This window comes from Vulpes lagopus, chromosome 2 (genome assembly GCF_018345385.1).
Source record: "Vulpes lagopus strain Blue_001 chromosome 2, ASM1834538v1, whole genome shotgun sequence".
In the NCBI taxonomy this organism is placed as follows: domain Eukaryota; kingdom Metazoa; phylum Chordata; class Mammalia; order Carnivora; family Canidae; genus Vulpes; species Vulpes lagopus.
This window is the reverse complement of record NC_054825.1, coordinates 138,946,185-138,966,333: the sequence shown is the minus strand read 5'-3', so window position 1 is coordinate 138,966,333 and position 20,149 is coordinate 138,946,185. Positions and strand designations below refer to the sequence as shown.

The following is a 20,149-nucleotide window of genomic DNA, read 5'->3' as shown; positions in this document are numbered from 1 at the left end:
GCCTTGGGGTGAGTGAAGGAATCTGGTGACGCTGGGGACATGGTGACTGTGCACTTGGCTGGCCATCCTGTCCTCTGCAGGGCTCCTGGCTATAGCTGGTGTCCCTAGTCTTCTGCAGCCACCTGGAGAAGCCCCCTGCTGAAGGTCTCTCTGTGCAAACTTTCCACGAAGATTGCCGCAGAATGACCAGGCAAGCTGGACTTCCTGTGTCGTGGGATGATACTGTTCCTACTGTGTCCCCCTGGGACACCTAGCTCCCCTGCTGCGGCCTCCTCTAACCTGGGCCTCCTCAGCTCTGGCCTCTACTGTGCATCTGGCCCATCACTGTCCTTTTCTTCTCCCTCTCCATAGAGTGTCTCTGCCACTGGATCTTGATTTCTTAACCACTTGCTTCTCACTCCATGATGTGACATTTCTTCCTAGCCACAAAGCTTGCCCAGATGCTAAAACCTATTACCCAACCAAACTGGGTCCCTGATCCAATCTCCTCACTTCACCTCACCTCTTCAGGTTCTTAATCTCTCACCTAGTGAAAAAGCCATAGTTGCATTTGTTAGCTGACAGTTGGAGAGGTGAGGGGAAGGGCCCAGCCTTGATAAGCTCCCATTTTTGCGATGGATCCCAGTTTGCTTCCCCAATCTAGAAAGTCTAGAGGCTCTTGGCCAAGGAAGAGAGTAGACCCAGTCTCTGGCCCTGGGATTGAGTGGATGGCCCTGGCTGTAGGACCAACTCACAAACCTCCACTCTGGGCCCATCGTGCTAGGGCCACTCAAGTCTCCCTCGGAGCCAGGCTGGCTAGACTCCGGGCTGCCAAATCCAGCTTCAGTCTGACAGACTCCAAGCTCTAAGCAGGTAGACTCAGGTCCTAAGCCGAGGTCAGGGGCCCGCCTTTAGGGCTACAGCATGTACGTGTAATGAAAAGGCCACTGGAGCCTTCTGACCTAGCAACATCGTCCTTTCTACTTAGAGGAGTGGAGGAGATCCTGCAGTGTGGCTCTCCTGGCTCCCCCTAGGCTGTTGGCCCACCCGAGCTCTGAGACTGTGGTCCTAGAAAAAAAACCCTTAGCTCCTGTCAAGTAAGGCAGGCTGATAGCCTAGGGTTTGGGAAGACTCATTTCTGCTTTTAATAATCTAGTCAGTAACACCGTAACCCATCATTTCATTCGTCTTTCAGGATGACTTGTAATTTTTTTCTTGAAAACTAGGGATAATATAGTGAATAAAAGAAATTGAGGAAAATGGGTGGGAGGTGTTGTGTGTGTCCGGCTAAGCGTTGGGCTGTGTTTGCTGTTTGCTGTAACCGTACATACATGTCAGAGGCTAACCTTCTCAGGTGTCTTTGTTTGTGTCACCCCTGTTGTTTCGGGGTCTCCCTAGAGACTTGTTAAATATTGTCTGAAACACAGAGTTCTTTCTGTTGTATTCCCCTGTTGTATAGGAGCCCTGCTGATAGGGCGTGAAGTGTGGGGAGGGAGGAAGTGCTCTACGTTCCCATGATGAGGTCCCAGTCTCTAGTGAGCCTGTGTCCTGGGGTGGTGGCCCTCCCCAGTGCTTCTCAATTGCATTGCTTTTTCCCTCTTAGGTGAGACAGGAAGCCTGGTAGGGAGCGGCCTATTTTCTCTCAGGTCCATTGGGCTCTGGTAAAAACCTGAGGAAGTTGGGCCCTCTTGAGGGCAGGTCTTGTGAAGAACAGATGATGCTGGGTGTATATAAAAATGGCTACTCTCCCCTCCTCTGGCTGGAAACACTAGGACATTTTTGTCTGCTCTTCATTGCGAATCTGGTAGGGCTCCTGGCGATAAAACTCATGATGGTATGGGGTTCCCCCTCTGACCGCCCACCCCCTAGAATTTCCAATTCTCAGGCTCATCCACACTGAGCCTCCAGCAATTTGCCAGTCACAGTTTAGGTTTTCCTGCCCTAGTGCTCTGTCCCTTGGAGATCTCTGCTCCCAGATTTCTGCTCCAGTGAAGTGTGATTCTCTATATCTGCCTTTCTGTCACCTCAGTTTTAAGGGTGGCTGTTGGTCCTATGATTTCAGTTCGATAGCATATGAGTTTCTGTTTTATTTGGTTTTTTGTTTGTGTTCTTGCATGGACAGGAAAGATAACTTCCATCTCCTTACATGCTGGACTGGAAATTAGAAGTCTCTTGCCATCATTTAATTAGATTTTTCCAAACTGAAGTTAGAAGATACTCAGTGACCCTCTATTAGGTATGCGACTCCCCTGCTGGTGATCTTTTTCATATTCCTGAGGCTCATCAAAGGTGATGTGGTGCATTAAAATACCTCAGAGACAGGCCATGGGTCCCCTAGGAAGTCATTAGTGGATCCTAGATTTTGCTTCTTTCCATAGTCATAACCAGTTCGGATTTCCATACCCAGGGGTTAGTACAAGACCTGTCTCAAGTGACAAGAGGGCAGCAACCAGGAGAAACACTCTAGTCTTACTCTGTTTCCAGCACTGGCTTTTCCTCCCTTTTCCAACTTTCGCCCATATGGGAAAATACGAGAGTCCACAAAAGCAGGAAAGCTCATTTGCTGAATAAAGGTAGAGTGATCAGGGCATATTTGACCAGAAAATGTTTTCACATGTATTCTGTCCACACCCAGGGCCCATAGCCTGGTACTAATCCAGACTCTAATTTGTCTTATATAGACTGCAGGTGGTGCTGACACGAGACACAAAGGCAGTGGGGCTCCCCAGGGTTACACACACCAAGTGTTGCCCCACACACACCTGATTTTGGGGGCACACTATGCATGAATGTACTGAGACCTTAGTGGTGGAGACCATCACAGAGTCCCCAGAGTCCAGCTTCTTAGACCACAGATTACTCTCTGGTGTCAGGGACTGTGTACGGGCCTCCTATTCCTGGAGGCAGCCCTTCACGGGAAGCTTTAATTCTCCAAACCACCCCAGAATCTCCCGGTTTGGGGCAGGGCCCCTTGGTAGGGGAGGAAGAGTGAGTTCAAGCCTTTGAGGACTTTCCATTATCCCTGGAAACCCCAACTGAAACCAACTTTTTTCCTTGTGACCAAAGGAACGGATTTGGGGTTCTTTAGGAATGCCAAGGGGCATTTTAGGGTCTTGGGGCAGCTGCTTCTCCATGGCTCCTGTGAGCTTCAGACTCTGTTCCTTCCACTGGAAGGAGGGTGCTGGTTATCATGCAGTTTAGGGAGTGTGGCTGTTCTTGACTATGAAACGGAGTTTGGACTGTCAGTGACAGATGGTGGTGATTCCCCTCCGTAGAGATCTTTTATACCTACTTACGTTCCTGCAGGTCATTTGCTCGTGCTTGTCACAGGGTAATTTACTAAGCAATTTATTGCTGCTTCCTACTTTCTGCCAGAAGAGACTGTCAAAGGGAAGAAAAGATAATTTTGCCCTCTTTTCCAGAGAATTTCGGGGCTACTGATCTTAAGGGCTGTTTATTAGTTATTTGTTGCTATATAATGAATTATTCCAAATATTAATATCTTCTTTTTTTAAGATTTTATTTATTCATTTGACAGAGAGGGAAAGAGAGCACAAGCAGGGGGAGCAGCAGAGGGAGAGAGAGAAGCAGCTCCCACAGAGCAGGGAACCTGACTCGGGGCTCCATCCCAGGTGGGATCATGACCTGAGCCAAAGGCAGACACTTAACCACCTGAGCCATGCAGGTGCCCCCAGATCTTAGTATCTTAAAATAAGGAACATTTATTTTCTCACAGTTTCAGTAAGTCAGGAATCAGCTGCCTCGCTGGCTCACGGTCCCTCACAAGGCTGAACCCAAGGTTTGGGCCAGGGTTGCAGTGTCATCTCAAGGCGTATCTTGGGGAGGATCGCTCTGCTTCTAAACTCGTTCACATGGCGTTTGGCAAGCCTCGAGCCCTTTTTGGCTGTTGTCCTAGCTGTCACCTCCTTGCAACATGGGATTCTCTGTTGGGTAGCTTACAGAATGGCATTCAGCTTCCCTCAGAGCAGTGAGAGAGAAAAGGGAGGGAAAGCAAACAGGATAGATGTCACTGTTGTTGGGTAAGCTAATTTTGGAGGTGTCATTTTACCCCTTCTGCTGTTTTCTGCTTCTTAGGGGTGAGTCACTAGGTCCGGCCCCCAATCCAGGGGAGAGGATTACACAAAGTGTGAATAACAGGAAGCGGGGATGGCAGGGAGTCCTCTTGGAGGCTGCTGACCACCAGTTGTTAATTTGTGTGTGTGTGTGTGTGTGTGTGTGTGTTTCCCAGCCCAAGTCAGAAGTCACACGGCATTGGTAGCGCGACTGTATTTAGGCTCTTATGTGGGAGGTGAAATTAGCTGTGTGTTCCTTAGAAAGAGCAGAGAGTGTGCAGATGGAGTCACTGGGTTGAAAGAGGAGTGGCCTGAGATTGCAGAGGCTCCAGGGACTTGAGGACAAATGGGCAGAAGAATCCACATGCATCAATGTCTTGTGTGTGAGGGCACCAGTAGAACCGGGACTTCTGATGGGGTGAAATGATGCATTTGTTGGGGCACCGAATATCAACAGCATAGTCTCAGGAGCTGGGTACAAGCTCCAAGGCCCCTCAGATAGCAAAGAAGCTATAGAGCCTCTTAGTGCCCCAGGAGTCTTTTTCCATTTGTTTGCCTTAAGCAAACCAAAAAAAAAAAAAAAGGAAATCCTATTGCCTACAACCGAGAAATCCGGGATTAGGGTGGCAATCAGGCATCAGCGTGCAGTTCCCCCTCTATTGTTTGTCTGCATTATTCCAAATGTTCTTCATTTTGTTCTTCATTTTCAAGCTTTGTGTGGTACCAGGATGTCCACCAACAAGTTCCGACCAAAGCCTTCCAGATTCAAGTGCCCCGGAGAATGTGGAGGCTCTCACAAAAGTCTCTACAAAATCTCATTGTCATTTGGACTCCAGCGGGGCCACACAGCCGTGTCCTAATCTCTCGCCTGGGACGCAGAATGCTCCAGTGGGTGAGGCCAGGCCACATATCCATCTTGGCTAAGGAGGGTCGTGGAGGGACAGTTCTTTCTGTACACAGGCTAAGACTGCAGAACAGAGATAAATTCCCCAGAAATGTGTATTGTTCAATCAAGACATAATTGAATTCCACCAGTAGAAATGGTAACTCCAAACATAACATTTTATTGCCTTATTGGATAGTATACTGATTGTATACATCTATTGGCAAATTCCTGTGATCATTCATGATATACTCTGTATAACCCCGGTTCTCATCCACTTATTCAGTCTTAACATCTCACTTGACATAATTAATTAATGCTTGAAGTATGTCTTTGACACATTCATTTTATATTTGTGTGTAAGTTATGTTTGTAGCTTTTCAAGAATTGTATTTTAGAAAGTGAGAGGTGGTCACTTTGTTCTTTTTAACTACAATTCTCATTTTCCTTTAATACCACCTGGTTATGGGGCACCTGGGTGGCTCAGTCAGTTAAGCATCTGCTTTCAGCTCAGGTCCTGATCTCAGGGCCCTGGGATCAAGCTCCAAATAAGGTTCCCTGCTCAGCAGGAAGTCTGATTTTCCCTCTCCCTCTGCCTGCTGTTCCTCCTGCTTGTGCTCTCTTTCTCTCTCTGTCAAATAAATAAATAAAATCTTAAATAAATACATAAAACTACATGGATAATATGTATCCTCAGGAAAATTGTAGCTTTAAATTTGCTGAACATTTCAAACAACTAGCCATCCAGGTTAGTCAGACTTGACCTTGGACCCTTCAGCCCCCAGCCAAGCTGCTCCGGCAGATGCTGTGCAGAACAGAGATGAGCCATTCCTACAAAGTTCTGAGCAAATTGTAGGTGAGTGGGCAAAATGAATGATTGTTATTATTCTAAGCCACCCAATTTGGGCTTCATTTGTCACAGTGATAAATGATGGATACAAAAGGACTTTCCTTTAAATATGTCTTTGTCTGAAAATTTGACAGCAAACACATGTTATATTAAAATTCTTTTAAAATATGTATCTGGTGGAAAATTAAAATTAGAAACATAGCAAAAGTTTCTATTTGTATTTCCCTTACTGATATCTTAAGCGAGTTTCAATTTCCAAGTCATCTTGTCGTCAAAAGGTATACTAAAAGTAAGGACTTGTGGGGGGAAGCTATTTTTTCTTCCTGTATTCCTCAGGAGTAGCTTGGGAAGATTGACATTCCTCATGACCACAAAAAGCCGCAGTTTTAGAAGGCTGGTCCTTGGTGTCTCCTGCCTCCTCTAAGTTTCAACTTGAAGACACCTCTGACTCACTTTGACATGAGATAGGTGGACCACATCAGTCCTCATCTCTACCCTTTCTTTATTCTTCTACATACGAGTCCATTAAGCTCATATGTCTGTAAGTCGGACTCTAGGTCTTTCTGTCCAAAGCTGCATCAACTACAAGAAAAATGAGAAGCAGATAGCTTTTTGAGATGGACTTGCCTTCTATTGCAGCATAATCAATTATTCTTGCTGTCTCTAGCCTGGGGAAAAAAAGAGTGGAACAGAGAGAAGAAGGAGAGGCTTGTGGGCAGAAACTTTAGGCTTGGTCAGAGGTCAAAGAAATATAGCTAGTTGAGCTTATGAGTCTGGTCTGCTGTCCAGAGCTACCTACATGCCTTTAGAAGCCTCTCAGAGAGTATTAGGGACAAAATATTGGGGCAGAGAGTACAGCAACTGACAGAGTTTATTGCTGAAATTATTCTTGATTTGATACTTACAGGCATGGGAGTAGTATTTGAGCCTATAGAGAAATGTGTCCTCAGATACGTTGTTAAATACCAAATGTATTCAGAAAAAATTTTCTTATCAACAGAATGAACAAACTTTGTATAGTTTCATATTGGTTCTTTGCCATCATTAGAAGTAATTCATGACCATCTTTTTTAATTGAAAGATACGGAGGAATACAAGGAAAGAAGAAGGAAAACAGTGTCTCCTGGTATCATCACCTGAACACAAGCACAAATAACATTTTGGCAGAAACTTGATCCTTAATGTGACATACGATGACATGGTTGGTGAGTAATAGCACTGAACCAGAACCAATTGTCTTTGCACATCTGAATCTGATATCTCCTGGTGTCCTATATATACATCGCTAGTGCTGTACCTGGTCTTCTCTTTGATGTTTACTTTGCCATGAGTTCCATTTATTTGTGTGTCTCTATCTCCTACCTTTCACATGATTGTAGGACAATAGTCCTCCAGGGAAAGTTGAAGAGAAGCTGAAAAACAGTTTCAGATTGAAGGAGACTAAAGAGAAATGAAAAAACACCATGTGTGATTCTGAACTGGACCCTTTTGCTGCAAAGGACATTTATCGAGACAACAGGTAAAACCTGAATGGTATGTGTGAATTAGGTGGTAGTCATGTTTCAGTGTTAACTTCCTGATTGAATAGCTATGTTGGGTTATGAAAATGTCCTTAGTTTGTAGGAAACACATCAAACATTTGGGGGTGATGAGGTGTTATGTAGACAACTTACTCTCAAGGGTTTGAGGACAAGTAATTTCTTCTACTGTTCTTGCAAGTTTGATGTTGTTTCCAAACAGTGAAAACCAGAGGTAAACCAAGCAAAAATAGGAAGTGAAAGCTGGGAACAAAGTAGGGGAGGAGTAAGAGAGATGAACTAAAATAGCTCTGGGAGAAGAGGAGGAAGGATTAAGGAGAATTAGTCTATTTAGAAGACGGGGTAGGGTAGGAAACAAGAAGCTGACAGAGTTAACAGAAACTAAAGGTGGGGTTGGCAAGGATTGGGAGAAGTTGGCATGTTGACAGAGGAAAGGCTGGGTATGTGGAAAGATGAAGAAAAAAAAAGAGGGTGGGGAAGAAAATGAATATATATTGCATGGCTTCTCTGGGCACTTAAATCCCATTTAACTCTTACATAGCTAAGATGAGAGTTTCATACACAGTTTTAAAAAATGAGTAAACTAGAGCTGAAGAAGTTAAGTAACTAGCCCAAAGTAATACAGCTGATAAGCAGAACCAGCATATAAGTAGCAGTATATGTGATTTCAATGGCACTGGGATAGTAGAGAAATGGTCTCATTGGGTCAGATAAGGGATAGAAACTTCTTTCCCCTCAGAGACCGGCTGAGCAAATGATCATGAGAGTTTGGAGGTTGAGACTGAAACCAAGATTTGAATAGCCTGAAGATATGTGTTACTTGAAGTCATGAGACAATGACAGAAAAAAGGAAGAAAAGAGAAACATTGAGAAATGAGAATATTACACAAGGGCTGGATCTAGTAACTTGCTTCTAATCAATAGAATACAGCAAAAAATGACATGACATCACTTTGGTGATTAGGTTGCAAACAATGGTAACTGCCACCTTGCTGGCAGACCCTTTCTTCTTGGTTTCAGTGAAATAAGCTGCCATCTTGAGGAGGCCCAAAAGTCAAAGAACTAAGGGCAGCTTTCTAGTTAACCAGCAAAGGATGAAGGTCTTAGTTCAACAACCTTGGAGAAACTGAACCCTGCCTACAACCACGTGAAGCAGATTCTGTGCCAGTGGAACTTTGCCTGAGTCTCAGGCCCACCCTATGATTGCAGCCTGTGGGACTTTGGTGTGGAGGACCTGCTAAGATGTATCTGGATTTCTAAGCCACAGAAACTGAAATAATAATGCTTGTTTTAGGTGGCTGAATTTTGGCAGATTGTTGATACTCATTATTTAAGGATTCCACGCTGCAAATTCACCTACTCACTCAGACTTATGAGTGACTTCTAAATCAATACTCATGGCACTTTCAGGGTCATTTGTGGACATGTGTAGAATACTGAAAACTTTGAATTTCCTGCTGTGCATGTTCCCAGCTGAGGTCAAACAAGGCAAGGTTCTGCTTCTTGTTTTGGTTTCATACAGTAAACACGTGTTCTTTTCAGGCTCAATTTAGTGCCATGTTCTGTGCATTTTTGTGATTTTTGTTGTTGATTTCTCTGTTTTAAATGGTCTCCAAGCACAGAGCAGAAATGCTAGTGTTCCTAAGTACAGGAATTTCTCCTTAGGGCAAAAATTCATGTACCAGATAAACTTCAATCAGGCATGAGTTATATTCAGGCTGTTGGCTGCAAATTCATTGTTAATGAAGCAGTGAAAATATATTAAAGCATATTTAAACAGAAACACACATTAAACAACGTTATGTATTGATCATTTCATGGGAACAATACGATCAGCGGCCCAAAGGAGCCTGACCCTGTAACTGAGGAGCAGTAGGTCAGCATTTGCTAATTCAGCCTTCTCAGTGACTTTATAGGACATAACTACCTCAAATAAGGAGAATTGACTATAATTTGTTTTGTAGCAATAGATAATGAATACAGGCAACAATGGGAATTGAGTTCACCAATCTAAGGAGGAAGACTTTCACAAGAAGGGTATGATCTAGCAGCAGGGTGCAGGCCCCTTTCAAGGGGTAAGGCTAGAGAAGATAGTAGTTGGCAGTGACTGGTGCCTGCCATCTAAGTGATCATTAAAAAGATCATATAGCAAAAAGAAATAATTTTTTCCTGACCTAAGGGACTTATTTTGGATGAATGTGAGTGGAATTCTAGAGGAAAATTAGCCTCACAAAGCAATCTCTTTGCTCTGCAAAACCCACAGCAGTGTGAGGATTGGTCTGTACAACCAAAAGGTCCCAGCTTAATTAAACTCTCCGTGACTGTACAGGGTGATGGAACCCGGGGTGGCTCTGGCAAGCACACTGATGCTGCCAACTCAGGGAGACGGTACAACTGCAAGAGAAGCTGTGGAAGAAACAGCCCCTTGGCTGTGCCTTGACACAGCTTTTCTATGATCTATGGCTGAAAGCTTAACATTTTATTTTCCTTACTTTTAACTTCAGAACATAACATATTCAGTCTACAGCCATACCACACTGAATGTGCCCGATCTCGTCAGAACATAACATATTCTTTTCAATTTTGGCTTCTAATGAGACTCCCCACTTCATCCTGGATCCCTACTCGTAGAGTCACCCCATACCCTAACTAATGAGTGTGCCAAATCCCTGCATATGCATGCATCTTATATAATATGTAGCTTTGGTATCCCCATGTGTAGGTTTAGAAGTTACATACATGACACTATTGAGGTTTTTGAGTTGTATTGAGTTTTTCTTTCTTGTTCCACTCTACCCTCTAAGTGTGGCTCTATGAATGCATAGTTTGTTGCTTTCTAACAGCTGTAGAGTATGCCACAGGGTGTATTCATCACTTTCTACTAATTGTCTCCCCCAGTGCTGGACTCCTAGCCTTCTTCCAGTTCCCATTAATATTGTTAGGGAAAGGGGGAGGATGAGTAGAACAGTTTACCTTGCAGTGTCATGCCCTTCATTTGTCCATAATCACTTCTCCGTCTTCTCTTGTCCTTCTTACCTTCATTGGGTACCAGGACTCATACCTAGATCGTGAGAACATGCAATGCCTTGCTTTCTGAAGAGCAGCTGCCCATTTGATTACTCAAACTACTTTTGGAGAGGCAGAGGTACAGATTTATTAGATTTTTTCCTTTTTCTTTTCTTTCTTTCTTTCTTTCTTTCTTTCTTTCTTTCTTTCTTTCTTCTTTTTCTTTCTTTCTTTCTTTCTTTCTTTCTTTCTTTCTTTCTTTCTTTTTCTTTTCTTCCTTTCCTTTCCTTTCCTCTTTCCCTTCCTTTCCTCTCCTTTCCTTTTTTCTTTTTAAGCACAGGGGTTAATTCCCAGGTCTGATTTTGCCTGAAGGCTGTATAAGTGGTGGTGGTTGGGGGGAACCCAAAATTAAAAATGAAATGCCATCTAATGTATTTTGATTTTAAAATAAACATATGCCCCCAAAAGGCAAAGGACAGAGAAAGGAGAGGTGGACAAAAATCAAGTAACCACAAAAGCCTAAAGTAGTATTGTCCTCAAGTACCAAGTGCCAAGCCACACTGACATCCACATAAGTCTTCTGTAGAAGTGAAGCTACAGAAAGATTCTCAGTGACACGGAGAAAAGAAAGCTCATGACTTGTGGAATCAATTTTTATTTCTGAATTATAACAGAGAGGCTATATATATATATTTTTTATATGGTGTTGTTACATATCTTTATATTATTAATCCACGCTATTTAGAGAGAAATTATTTATTTACCAAAACAGTCTAATAGATACTTTATTCTGAGCAATCTAATACATGGTAGAAAAACTTTTAAATATATAAAAGATTAGTTTGTGCACATCTAAATGTTTCTAAGGGAGCAAACTACTGCTGAGGCATTATGATTAGATGAGTTGCGAACATAGTGCCATAACCAAATACTTAAAATGACGTCTTAATAACACAAAAGCTTAGAGTAGTGACTTCTTCACACGTGTTGGAGTGTATCTTAGAAGGTAACCCCACATTGCATTGCATGGCTTCAATAAGGAACTTCAGGATTTTCTTCGATACCTCGCTATTGCCTTCAAAAAAACCTTTTCACTCCTTGATGGTATCTTCTATGTAGATTTGTGGTCTTTCTTAATGGAGCTAGCTAAGCAAAGAGCGGCTGCCACTTTGGCAAAACAAGACTTTACCCCGGGACCCCCTGGTGCCCTTAACTACAAACCTACAGGAAAAGTGTAAAAGCGTTCCCAGAAGTCAGAACCAAAGCAAGAATGTTCAGAATGCAAGAGCTAGATAGCTATTAATGTGAATGTTTACATCTGTCTACCTATCTGCTGAGGGATTATTTTTTCAGGATTCTTCTAGAATTCTATTTACGTGGACTGAATTTACATAGTGGCTTTTCTCTAGCACGTGCAGTTACATTAATTTACTTTTTAAGATAATAAAATAGCAGATGCCTATCAGAATGGTTGTGCAGCCCACAGAATAGCCCAAACAAAATCAATGACTGGGAGAAAGGCTCATAATTTCCATTGAAATTGAAGATGAAGCTTCAAATGGACACCACCTGAGTTGTTTTCCATGAACAGGCTAGACAAGCTCAAGGAAAATGTGAAAGGCGAGATTGTTGCCGTGTCCGGCTGAATCTAATAGGACTTCTCTATCAGTAGCTCTATGTCCTCTGGCTTGCACCAACTAAACACAACACTGATTTCTTCATTCCTTCCTGTGGCTTGGGGGGAACCATTTAATTCATTTTCCAAGATGGGACACGGCTGAGCAAAAAGGGAGCATTGTTAATAACTGTGCCAGAGCAACAGTGGCCAATGGGTGAACCAACAGAATATTAGGTCACTGGTCTTAGTCAACACTAAGCTCTGGGAGAGGCATAATTCGGGCTTCCAAAGGTGGAGCTGGGCTGAGAGAGAGGGTATGATCTAGGGTTTATCTGTTGGACAAGACAGATATTAAGAGGGAGGGGACCCAAAAGAACACAGTTCAACAAGATGCTCGGTTGAAAGGGACACAGGAGGATCTTGGTTAACTATGGCTGATGGAGGAAAGGGTGCTGACCTGTGTGTCTGAGAGCACATCTGGAAGGTGAGTGGGAGACAGGAAGTGAATGAGGTCAGCAAAATTCAGTCACCTATACAAAGAGGTCTACCTTAAGGTGTTTCAAAGCTCAGAACACCCAGGACCCCAAGTTCCCCAGGCAGCTCTCCAAGATGTGGTTACCACCCTACGCCTATGGTGAAATCCTGGTGTCCACTACATTTTTACTGTTGCTAGCTTATTAGAAATAGGTGATATCAGGAAATAAGAATGGTCCCCAGAGTAAGTTTACAACACCTGTAAACAGCCCAAAAGCCTCCTAAGCAAGCTTCACTTGAGGTCATGTAAACAAACCCTGAGCCATGCTTTTGTGGCCAGGACTCCATGTCTTTTTAGCAGGCCATTTACTTTACTGACTGTGGATGTCAAAATTTTCTTTTAAAAGAATAGATTGGTTTGTAGGCTTACTTATATGTTCTGTTACAGAAACTAACATGCAAATCCAAATGGGAAAGGGGAGGAAAGTGAGTGCGCTGGAGGAGGCAGGGCCCAGCAAACTTTCTCTATAGAGTAAACATTTTAGGCTTTGTAGGCCATGTGGTCTGTTGGCAATTGTTCACCTCTGCTGTTGCTGTGCACAAGTGGCCACGGAGAGTTTGTAAACCAACGTGTATGGCCATGTTTCAACAAAACTTTATTTACCGATACTGAGATTTGAATAATTTCCGTGTGTCGTGAAACATTAAAAAAATCTTTTTCGAACCAAATGTGAAAGCCATTCTTAAGGAGAAGGCCATGTGAAAACAGGTGGTGTGCTAAATTTGGCCATTGCTTTGCCAACCACTCTGCTAGAGGCCCACAGATTTGAAATCATGTTGGGATTTTAAAGGGCATATGAAGACTACACAGATTTTTGCAAATGATAGTACACACTCATATGTAACTTTAAACCTCTGATCAAGTTAAAGTGATTGAAGGCAGATTACTTTTTACAACACATGTGAGGGAGAACTTTAGAAAAGTGAAGGTTACCAAATAATGAATTTCTGAGTGGACCACCTTACACTTGAATCCTTGGCCCCTAAAATTTAACATTTTGAACTAAGTTGACAGTGCAAAGTGCAGACAGTTACCAAAAAATGCCAACATGGATCCTTAACTTTATCAGCATGGAAGTCTTCAACAATCACTGGAGAAATAATGATTTTTATAAAGACCAATTCCCAGAAAACGCGACACCTAATGTGACAAATAAAACTGATGTGATTTAGAAAACCTGGCTTCTCTTTGAGATGTTAGAGACAATTCACGTGGACAAGAGCAAAGTGGGCACGCTCAGCTGATGGTGGATTCCCACCTGTGTCTGGCTTACATCCGTGCTAAGCAAAGCCTAGGGTTTTAAAGGCAGAGTTACACAGGGGACAGCTTGCCTAGGGAGTATTGAGCCCTGGGTGTTTTAAATCTAAAGCAATCACCCAGGAGAAATCCAGCTAATCTTTGGAAATGAACCCACTCATGATTAATAGTTGATGGAAGGTATCTGATTGGTCAACACCAGTCTAAGAGATGAGATACCACTGCACCAAGGGTTAACAAAACATTGAAATGGAAGGTCCTCTTTTCTTGCTAAGGTTCAACTAAAATCTTTGAGGCACGTAATTGGCAAAATAGGAAAATACACACGATTTCATAAAATATGTGAAGAGTAAACAAATTCCCTTACTGTTTTTCCCCTTAGAAATTTAGAATGGCACCAGGTAGTGCAAAATGGAAACAAAGTAGCATCAGCCCTGTTTCTTCCAGGTAGATACGCTTCAGCAGAAACACGAAGCAGAAAAATATCCTCTTCTTCGGACTTGGCCAACTAGGGCTTTCCTTTTAGCTTCAGGTCAATGCTTAGGAAAAAAAAAAAAAAAGAAAACAATGAGAAATATGAACAACTGAATACAAAATATTCAGTGATGATTTGGAGTGGCAGGTGTTCGTTTTTTTTTTCCTCAAAGGACTTACTGAAAATAAATCATGCAAGTTTCTTCTGCTAGAAACACCTGGTAAGTCACAACCTTCCCCCTCATTGTCAGGGCTTTCTCTAAAATGTGGAATCTGTTTATTTCTTACAAAACTATTTCTGGAAGCATTTTACGCCTCTTGAAATGATCTAGGAAGGCAAAAGACATGTATGAGGGCTTGTTTCAGAAGTGGATTAAGGAACATTATTGCATTTTGGGAATAAGGGCTCTACCTATTTCCAATAAATGACCTTTCCCAGTGGGGCAAATATGCGATCTGCCTGAAATAAGTAACATCTGGTAAGTGCTACATAGCAAGAATGTGGTCAACAATGAAATGATGGCAAAACAAAAGCAAACCCCAACATTACTAGAGCCAAAGAATTTGCTTGACAGGAGTTAGCCTATTTGATTGAGATGGATTCTTATAACCTAAGAAAAGGTTGTTTTTAGGAAAGTCTAGTGGGTTTCCAATTATCTAGAAAATATTCAAAGACCTTGGGCAATTTGTTTCTCTCTACTGGCTTTTAGTGAACTTACCACAAATTCCTGGCACCTGCCAGAGAAGAGAACCCAAAAGAATTTCAGCCACGAACAAAGAAAAACACCATTGAAAAGGCAATTTAGGAAGTATCTGTGGATGTCACTTAGATCTGCCCTCCTGGCCCTTCGGTGTGCACAGGTCATTGTGCTTTGCTTGTCGGATCTATAGCAGCTGGGGGTGGGGGTGGGGGGCTCCTTGGGGCAACTTTGTAAATAAAGCCATTGGTAACCCACACTGCTGCTTGCCCATCTAGTTTACAGGAGTGAAATATCTTTCTTTTGAAGTGCCCTCAAGTCTACCACCTATTAGTTCAGGGCATTGGCCGAGTTACCTACCTTGCCTAAATTTCTATATCTGTATCAGTAAAATAGAATCTACCTCTCTAAGGCTGGCTAAGGATTCAGTCTCAAGTGTTTTCAATTGTAAGTAGTAGTAGTAGCATTAGTAGTAGTAGAATACTAGTAGTAGCTCAGGATCTTTTTGAAATGGGCCCTGATAAAAATCTGAAAACAGACAAAACACACCAGGATGCCTATTCTGAAACACCTCATTTTTCATACTGACTTTTTTTTTAAAGATTTTATTTTTAAGTAATTTCTATGTCTAATGTAGGGCTCAAACTCACAACCCCAAGATCAAGGGTCACATGCTTCATTAACTGAGCCAGCCAAGTGCCCCCGTAATGACTTTTTGGTATACTTTCTAGGGTTTTAGAAATGTATCCCTTCAATTCTTGGTAAACAAAAAGCTAAAACACTGAAACTATGCAGTTTATGGAAGAAGCCAGGGATAGTCAGAAGTGGATGATTTTTAAGTAAATACAGAAAGCCACACTGAAGAGTAAAAACTGACAGTTGTCCTGTGGGGCCAATGAAGTACCAGCAATGCTAATTTAAATCTTCCCACATAGTACCACATGCCCTAGATTGGATACACTTTTTATTTATGTAAAAATATTTTAAAAGCATACGCAAGTCTTAGGACATGAACAAACAAAATCCAAACTTGAAAGTGAAGGAGACAAGCACCTGGAGATACTTTTTAAAATAGTACAGTTTTGGGGGAAAATTTACTTTGAATCAGAATTACAATACAAAAGGAATGTCCCTCACCTTTGGGCACATGGGCTGAAATTTCTATATGCAATTTTGCAGTGAGACATAGAAACTACGGGCTATTTTGGCTTCTCGCGTGTTAAACGAGGTTCCTTAAACATATCTGACCATAATTGTTTAATGATGGATATACACTCTTGTGTTTTATGTAGGAAGATGGCAGGGATAGGCACAACTTCCCCTTCTTTCTCTAAGGAAAAGGAGAGGCCCACATTGCATTTTATTCTTGGCTTGAATGAGCTCCTTGAAACAGCCGTTGCAGGTGATCCATTCCAAACTAGCTACAGAAGGTGTAAAATGCTTCCGCACTGGAGCCAAAGGTAAACGAAGCCCCTTAATCTTACACTAATGAAAGCCAGAAATCCAGGGCTAGAAGCCAGCGTAAGAACTTCTTGGCCACTCTGGCCCCTCAGCCTGGATCGCATCCTTTGCGCTGGGGTCAGGTGCGCGGTAAGGGCTTGGGAAAGACAAGGCATGGTGAAGAATGTTCTAGAAGTGGGAAGTAGCATTAACCTTTGCGGCATCCCTCCCTCCCCCGTGCCCAGCCCTGCAATGAATCCAAACGTAAAGCAGTGCTTGGTCCTTTCCCCCCCACCCAATGAGCCCTACATACACACAAGGAGCCAAACAGACAAGACACGCGGAGGAGTGGGTAAGCCCGCAGATGTTGCAGCCTTGGGCACTGGCAACCCCGCCACGCACTCGTGAGCTGCGGGCCTGCGACTCTGCTCTAGGGGGCGCTGTTTTGCTGAGGGAGGCGAGATGTGCAGAAGGAATGAAGGTGGCCTGAGGCTCTCAGTTTTTGCCTTGCAGAATATCCATGTGGCTATTTGCTTGAAGCAATTGTTGCCTTCATCTCAAAGAGGTGGGGCGAGTGAAACCTTCAGAAAAATGGCTCTGTGATTTCCAGAGGTCCCCTTACAGCCCTTGTTCTTTACTCTTTTCGTGAGGGACTTTCTCTCTGGGGTTGTCCATAAATTTCCTTAAACTGTAAGTTCATTATGGCACCCACAGAGCTGCTGGACCATGATTTTCCATCCTTGCTTCGGACTTTGAGGGCAAGGAGGTCCAAAGAGAGCAAAACGTGACAATAGCCGACACATTTTTAGATCCCATCTTGGCCCCTCTTGGATTCCCTGAAGGGACAGGGTTAAATTCTCTACAACTCAAATCAGATTAGGAGCTCTCAGCTGGGTGGCCAGGTTCCCTCTGAGAGCATGTTGGTGACCACACTTTATTCCCTGAAACTGACTTGGCTGACAATCAACTCCGTTCTCTTAGGGAACTAATTTTGTTCTCTCCTAGTCTAACCAAAGTTAAATCAGAGGCTGTACACCCATTCCAGAATTATGACCACCTCTGATTTCAAAACCATTGGCCAGGAACTGCAGATTCAAATCCCAGCTCTGGGACATTTTTACAACTGTAAAACTCTGGACTGGTCAGACACTCTTTCTGTCTATGCCACTCTTTCCGTACCTCATAGGCTGATTCTGAGGATAAAAATCAGATAATGTGCATGAGGCTTTTCACATAGAATCAGTACATGCTGAGCACTCACTACGTGTTTGACTTCTGTTTCTCACAGGATGAGGCCAGATAGACTAGCTCATTCCTAAAGTTCCATCCAGACTCTTGCCTCTTGGGATTTTTAAAACAAGGACATCTTCTCCCCCATCCACCGAAATATTAAGTTCAAATGTAACTGCCAACTTCACTAATTAAAATAGATGATGTAATTCAGAGTTGCATTCCTCCTGCCCAAATGCTCCTACATCTGGCTCTAATATTCATTTTCTGTTCATTTTTTTATTGGAAAATGAAATGCCAAGTAGACTTAAAGTTTCCTCAGGGAATGTAATAGTGATCATGAAAGAGATGGTGGGTGTTAAGTCAGCACATTTGTCTTTTAAGATTCTGATTTGAGAAATAGAAAACCTGAAAGCTGAACATCTGAACAGAGTTTACCCAATCCTTGATGTATTTTTGTTTTCTTTTAGAGCCCATCCATTACAATGCTATAGGTAACCACATAGATGTTATGATGGTGAATTCTTACTCCTTCTCCATGGAAGACATTTCTGGATCATTGTAAAGGCAGCTAGTTCTGAGTGCAAGGGGAAAAAAAAAGGAAGCAAGTAAACATTTTCTCCACTGTTACCACTTTGTAAGGACAACAGACACCTGCATTTAAAACTGTTTGATGTCTCATTGCTAATATGGAACACATCTATGCCTGATTCTTTTACCATCAGTTTTGAAACATAGTCACTGCTCATGATTTAAAAGTTTAAAAAGGAAGATTGAAATTCCAAACAGCTCCAGTAGTCTCTTCTGGTCTTGTTACTGTTTCCTGGCTTTTCAATCTATCATATTTAGAGATCATGATATTACAAATTTTTATTTGTAACCCAAATAACATACGTTATACACCGAGGACAATCCCTCTCAAGCAGCCTAATTTTATATGTACATGAACACAGTTAACTTTCAGTTTGCACAAGAATGAGGATTGTCCTAGAGACTAAAAGAAAAAAATGCCAGTGTCAGCTTTCCTTATTACAGGATACTTAAGGCTGAGCTGTGTTCAGGTAATAGGAGTGATTTCTAAGATTAACCTAAACTGTGTCCAGAAAGAAAAATGTAACCATATGTAATAAAGAAATAAAAGTTTTGTCATGATGTATGCACACGTTTATGCTTTTGCTGTAATATTAGCTGATTATGATATTCCTTATTGGTGGGATTCCTCTGTAAGCAAATTTTGCATGTGCTTTATATTTTCTGATAAATAGTACATTCAACTTTTACTTTCTCCCCTCTGGCCATATTTTATTATTGACAAACTATTTAAAGAAATTTTTATGATCTTTTTTATTTTAAAAATATTTTATTTATTTATTTATTTATTTATTTATTTATTTATTTATTTGAGAGAGAGAGCATGGGAGCAGGGGAAAAGAGCAGAGGAGGGAGAGAGGAAGGAGGGAATGCTGGGGAAAGAATCTCAAGAAGAGTACAAGCTCAGCATGGAGCCTCAGGATGCTAAGATTATGACCTGAGCCAAAACCAAGAGTTAGATGCTCAACTGATTGAGCCACCCAGGAACCCCTCTATGGATCTATTTAAATGAAAGAGTTCTTTTCATAATATGATTTGTTTCATAAGCTAATATATCTGTTTGAACACAAGAGGTTCAGTTATTAACATTAGGCATTTTGTTGAGATGTCGGAAGGCTATCTCACTGGGAAGGACAGAGGGCTTCCCTCCTCCCCATCCACCCTTCTCACTGGTGGTTTTTATGGAGGATATTTGGCAACTTGAGTGAACAAGGACAGTCAAGCAAGTGTTGACTGTATGCTAGAAAAACCTAGCAAAGCCGGAATGGCATCAAGAAAGGGCATTTTTCCGAATCTAGCTTTTCTGTTTTTTTAACTTTGCATAATCCTTCCAATAGAAACAGCAATTTGCAATCCATTTAATCCTGTCACTCTGAAGACAACTGGTGGATTCTTTACCATTTGCAAAATGAGAATGGCTCTCTATATACAACTAGTCCTTTGCTAATATTTTCCTTCCTGAATGGATGTCAAGTTTTAAGGAAAACATAAATACAGGCTGAAAAAATCACTTTCTGAAAGTCAATTAAGAAGAGGTGTGTGAGTAGGAGAATGTTTGAAAATAAAGCAAAACAACAGATAGGTTTTGTTCCCTGGCAAGGTATATGTTTGCCTTAAGTTAGAACCAGCCTGAAGCTTTCTAATAAAGGTCATGTGGAAGGACAGGGTGGGTCTGGGTTATCTGGCTTCTAGAACCTAACCATACCATGTTTTCTGAACCCCAAATCATCATATATAGTCTGTCCAAGGATTTGGGAGCCACTTCAGAGGCCAAAAGGTAGTTAAGGAGATGTAGTTAGTATACTGAAATGGTAAGACTTAGAGGTATTTCAATCATCTGTGGGGCCAACAGAGTAAAATTCTTTTCCCTTACATTTTCACTTGTGCAAATATATTTCCACTTCTCACACATGTCATGTCACCTTCAAAAGAAGTAGAATCAGTTGGAGGGGAATTCAGACAAGTAGCTTATCCCCT

General features: G+C 42.2%; 1 protein-coding gene across 6 annotated transcripts in view; it reads right to left on the bottom strand.

Annotated features, from left to right (window-relative positions):
* Positions 1-13,321: 13,321 nt before the first annotated feature.
* PRUNE2 (prune homolog 2 with BCH domain) overlaps positions 13,322-20,149 on the bottom strand; it is a 256,673-nt gene continuing 249,845 nt past the window's right edge. For 4 of the 6 annotated variants that reach the window (XM_041742368.1, XM_041742364.1, XM_041742374.1 and 1 more), the window contains 2 exons: positions 18,111-18,158; positions 13,322-14,278 (listed from right to left, as the gene is read on the bottom strand). In XM_041742368.1, the coding sequence (XP_041598302.1) occupies positions 14,248-14,278; positions 18,111-18,158 (79 nt within the window). In that variant the 3' untranslated portion in view covers positions 13,322-14,247. The remainder of the gene's footprint in view (positions 14,279-18,110; positions 18,159-20,149) is intronic. The other 2 variants (XM_041742375.1, XM_041742381.1) reach the window with 1 other exon arrangement.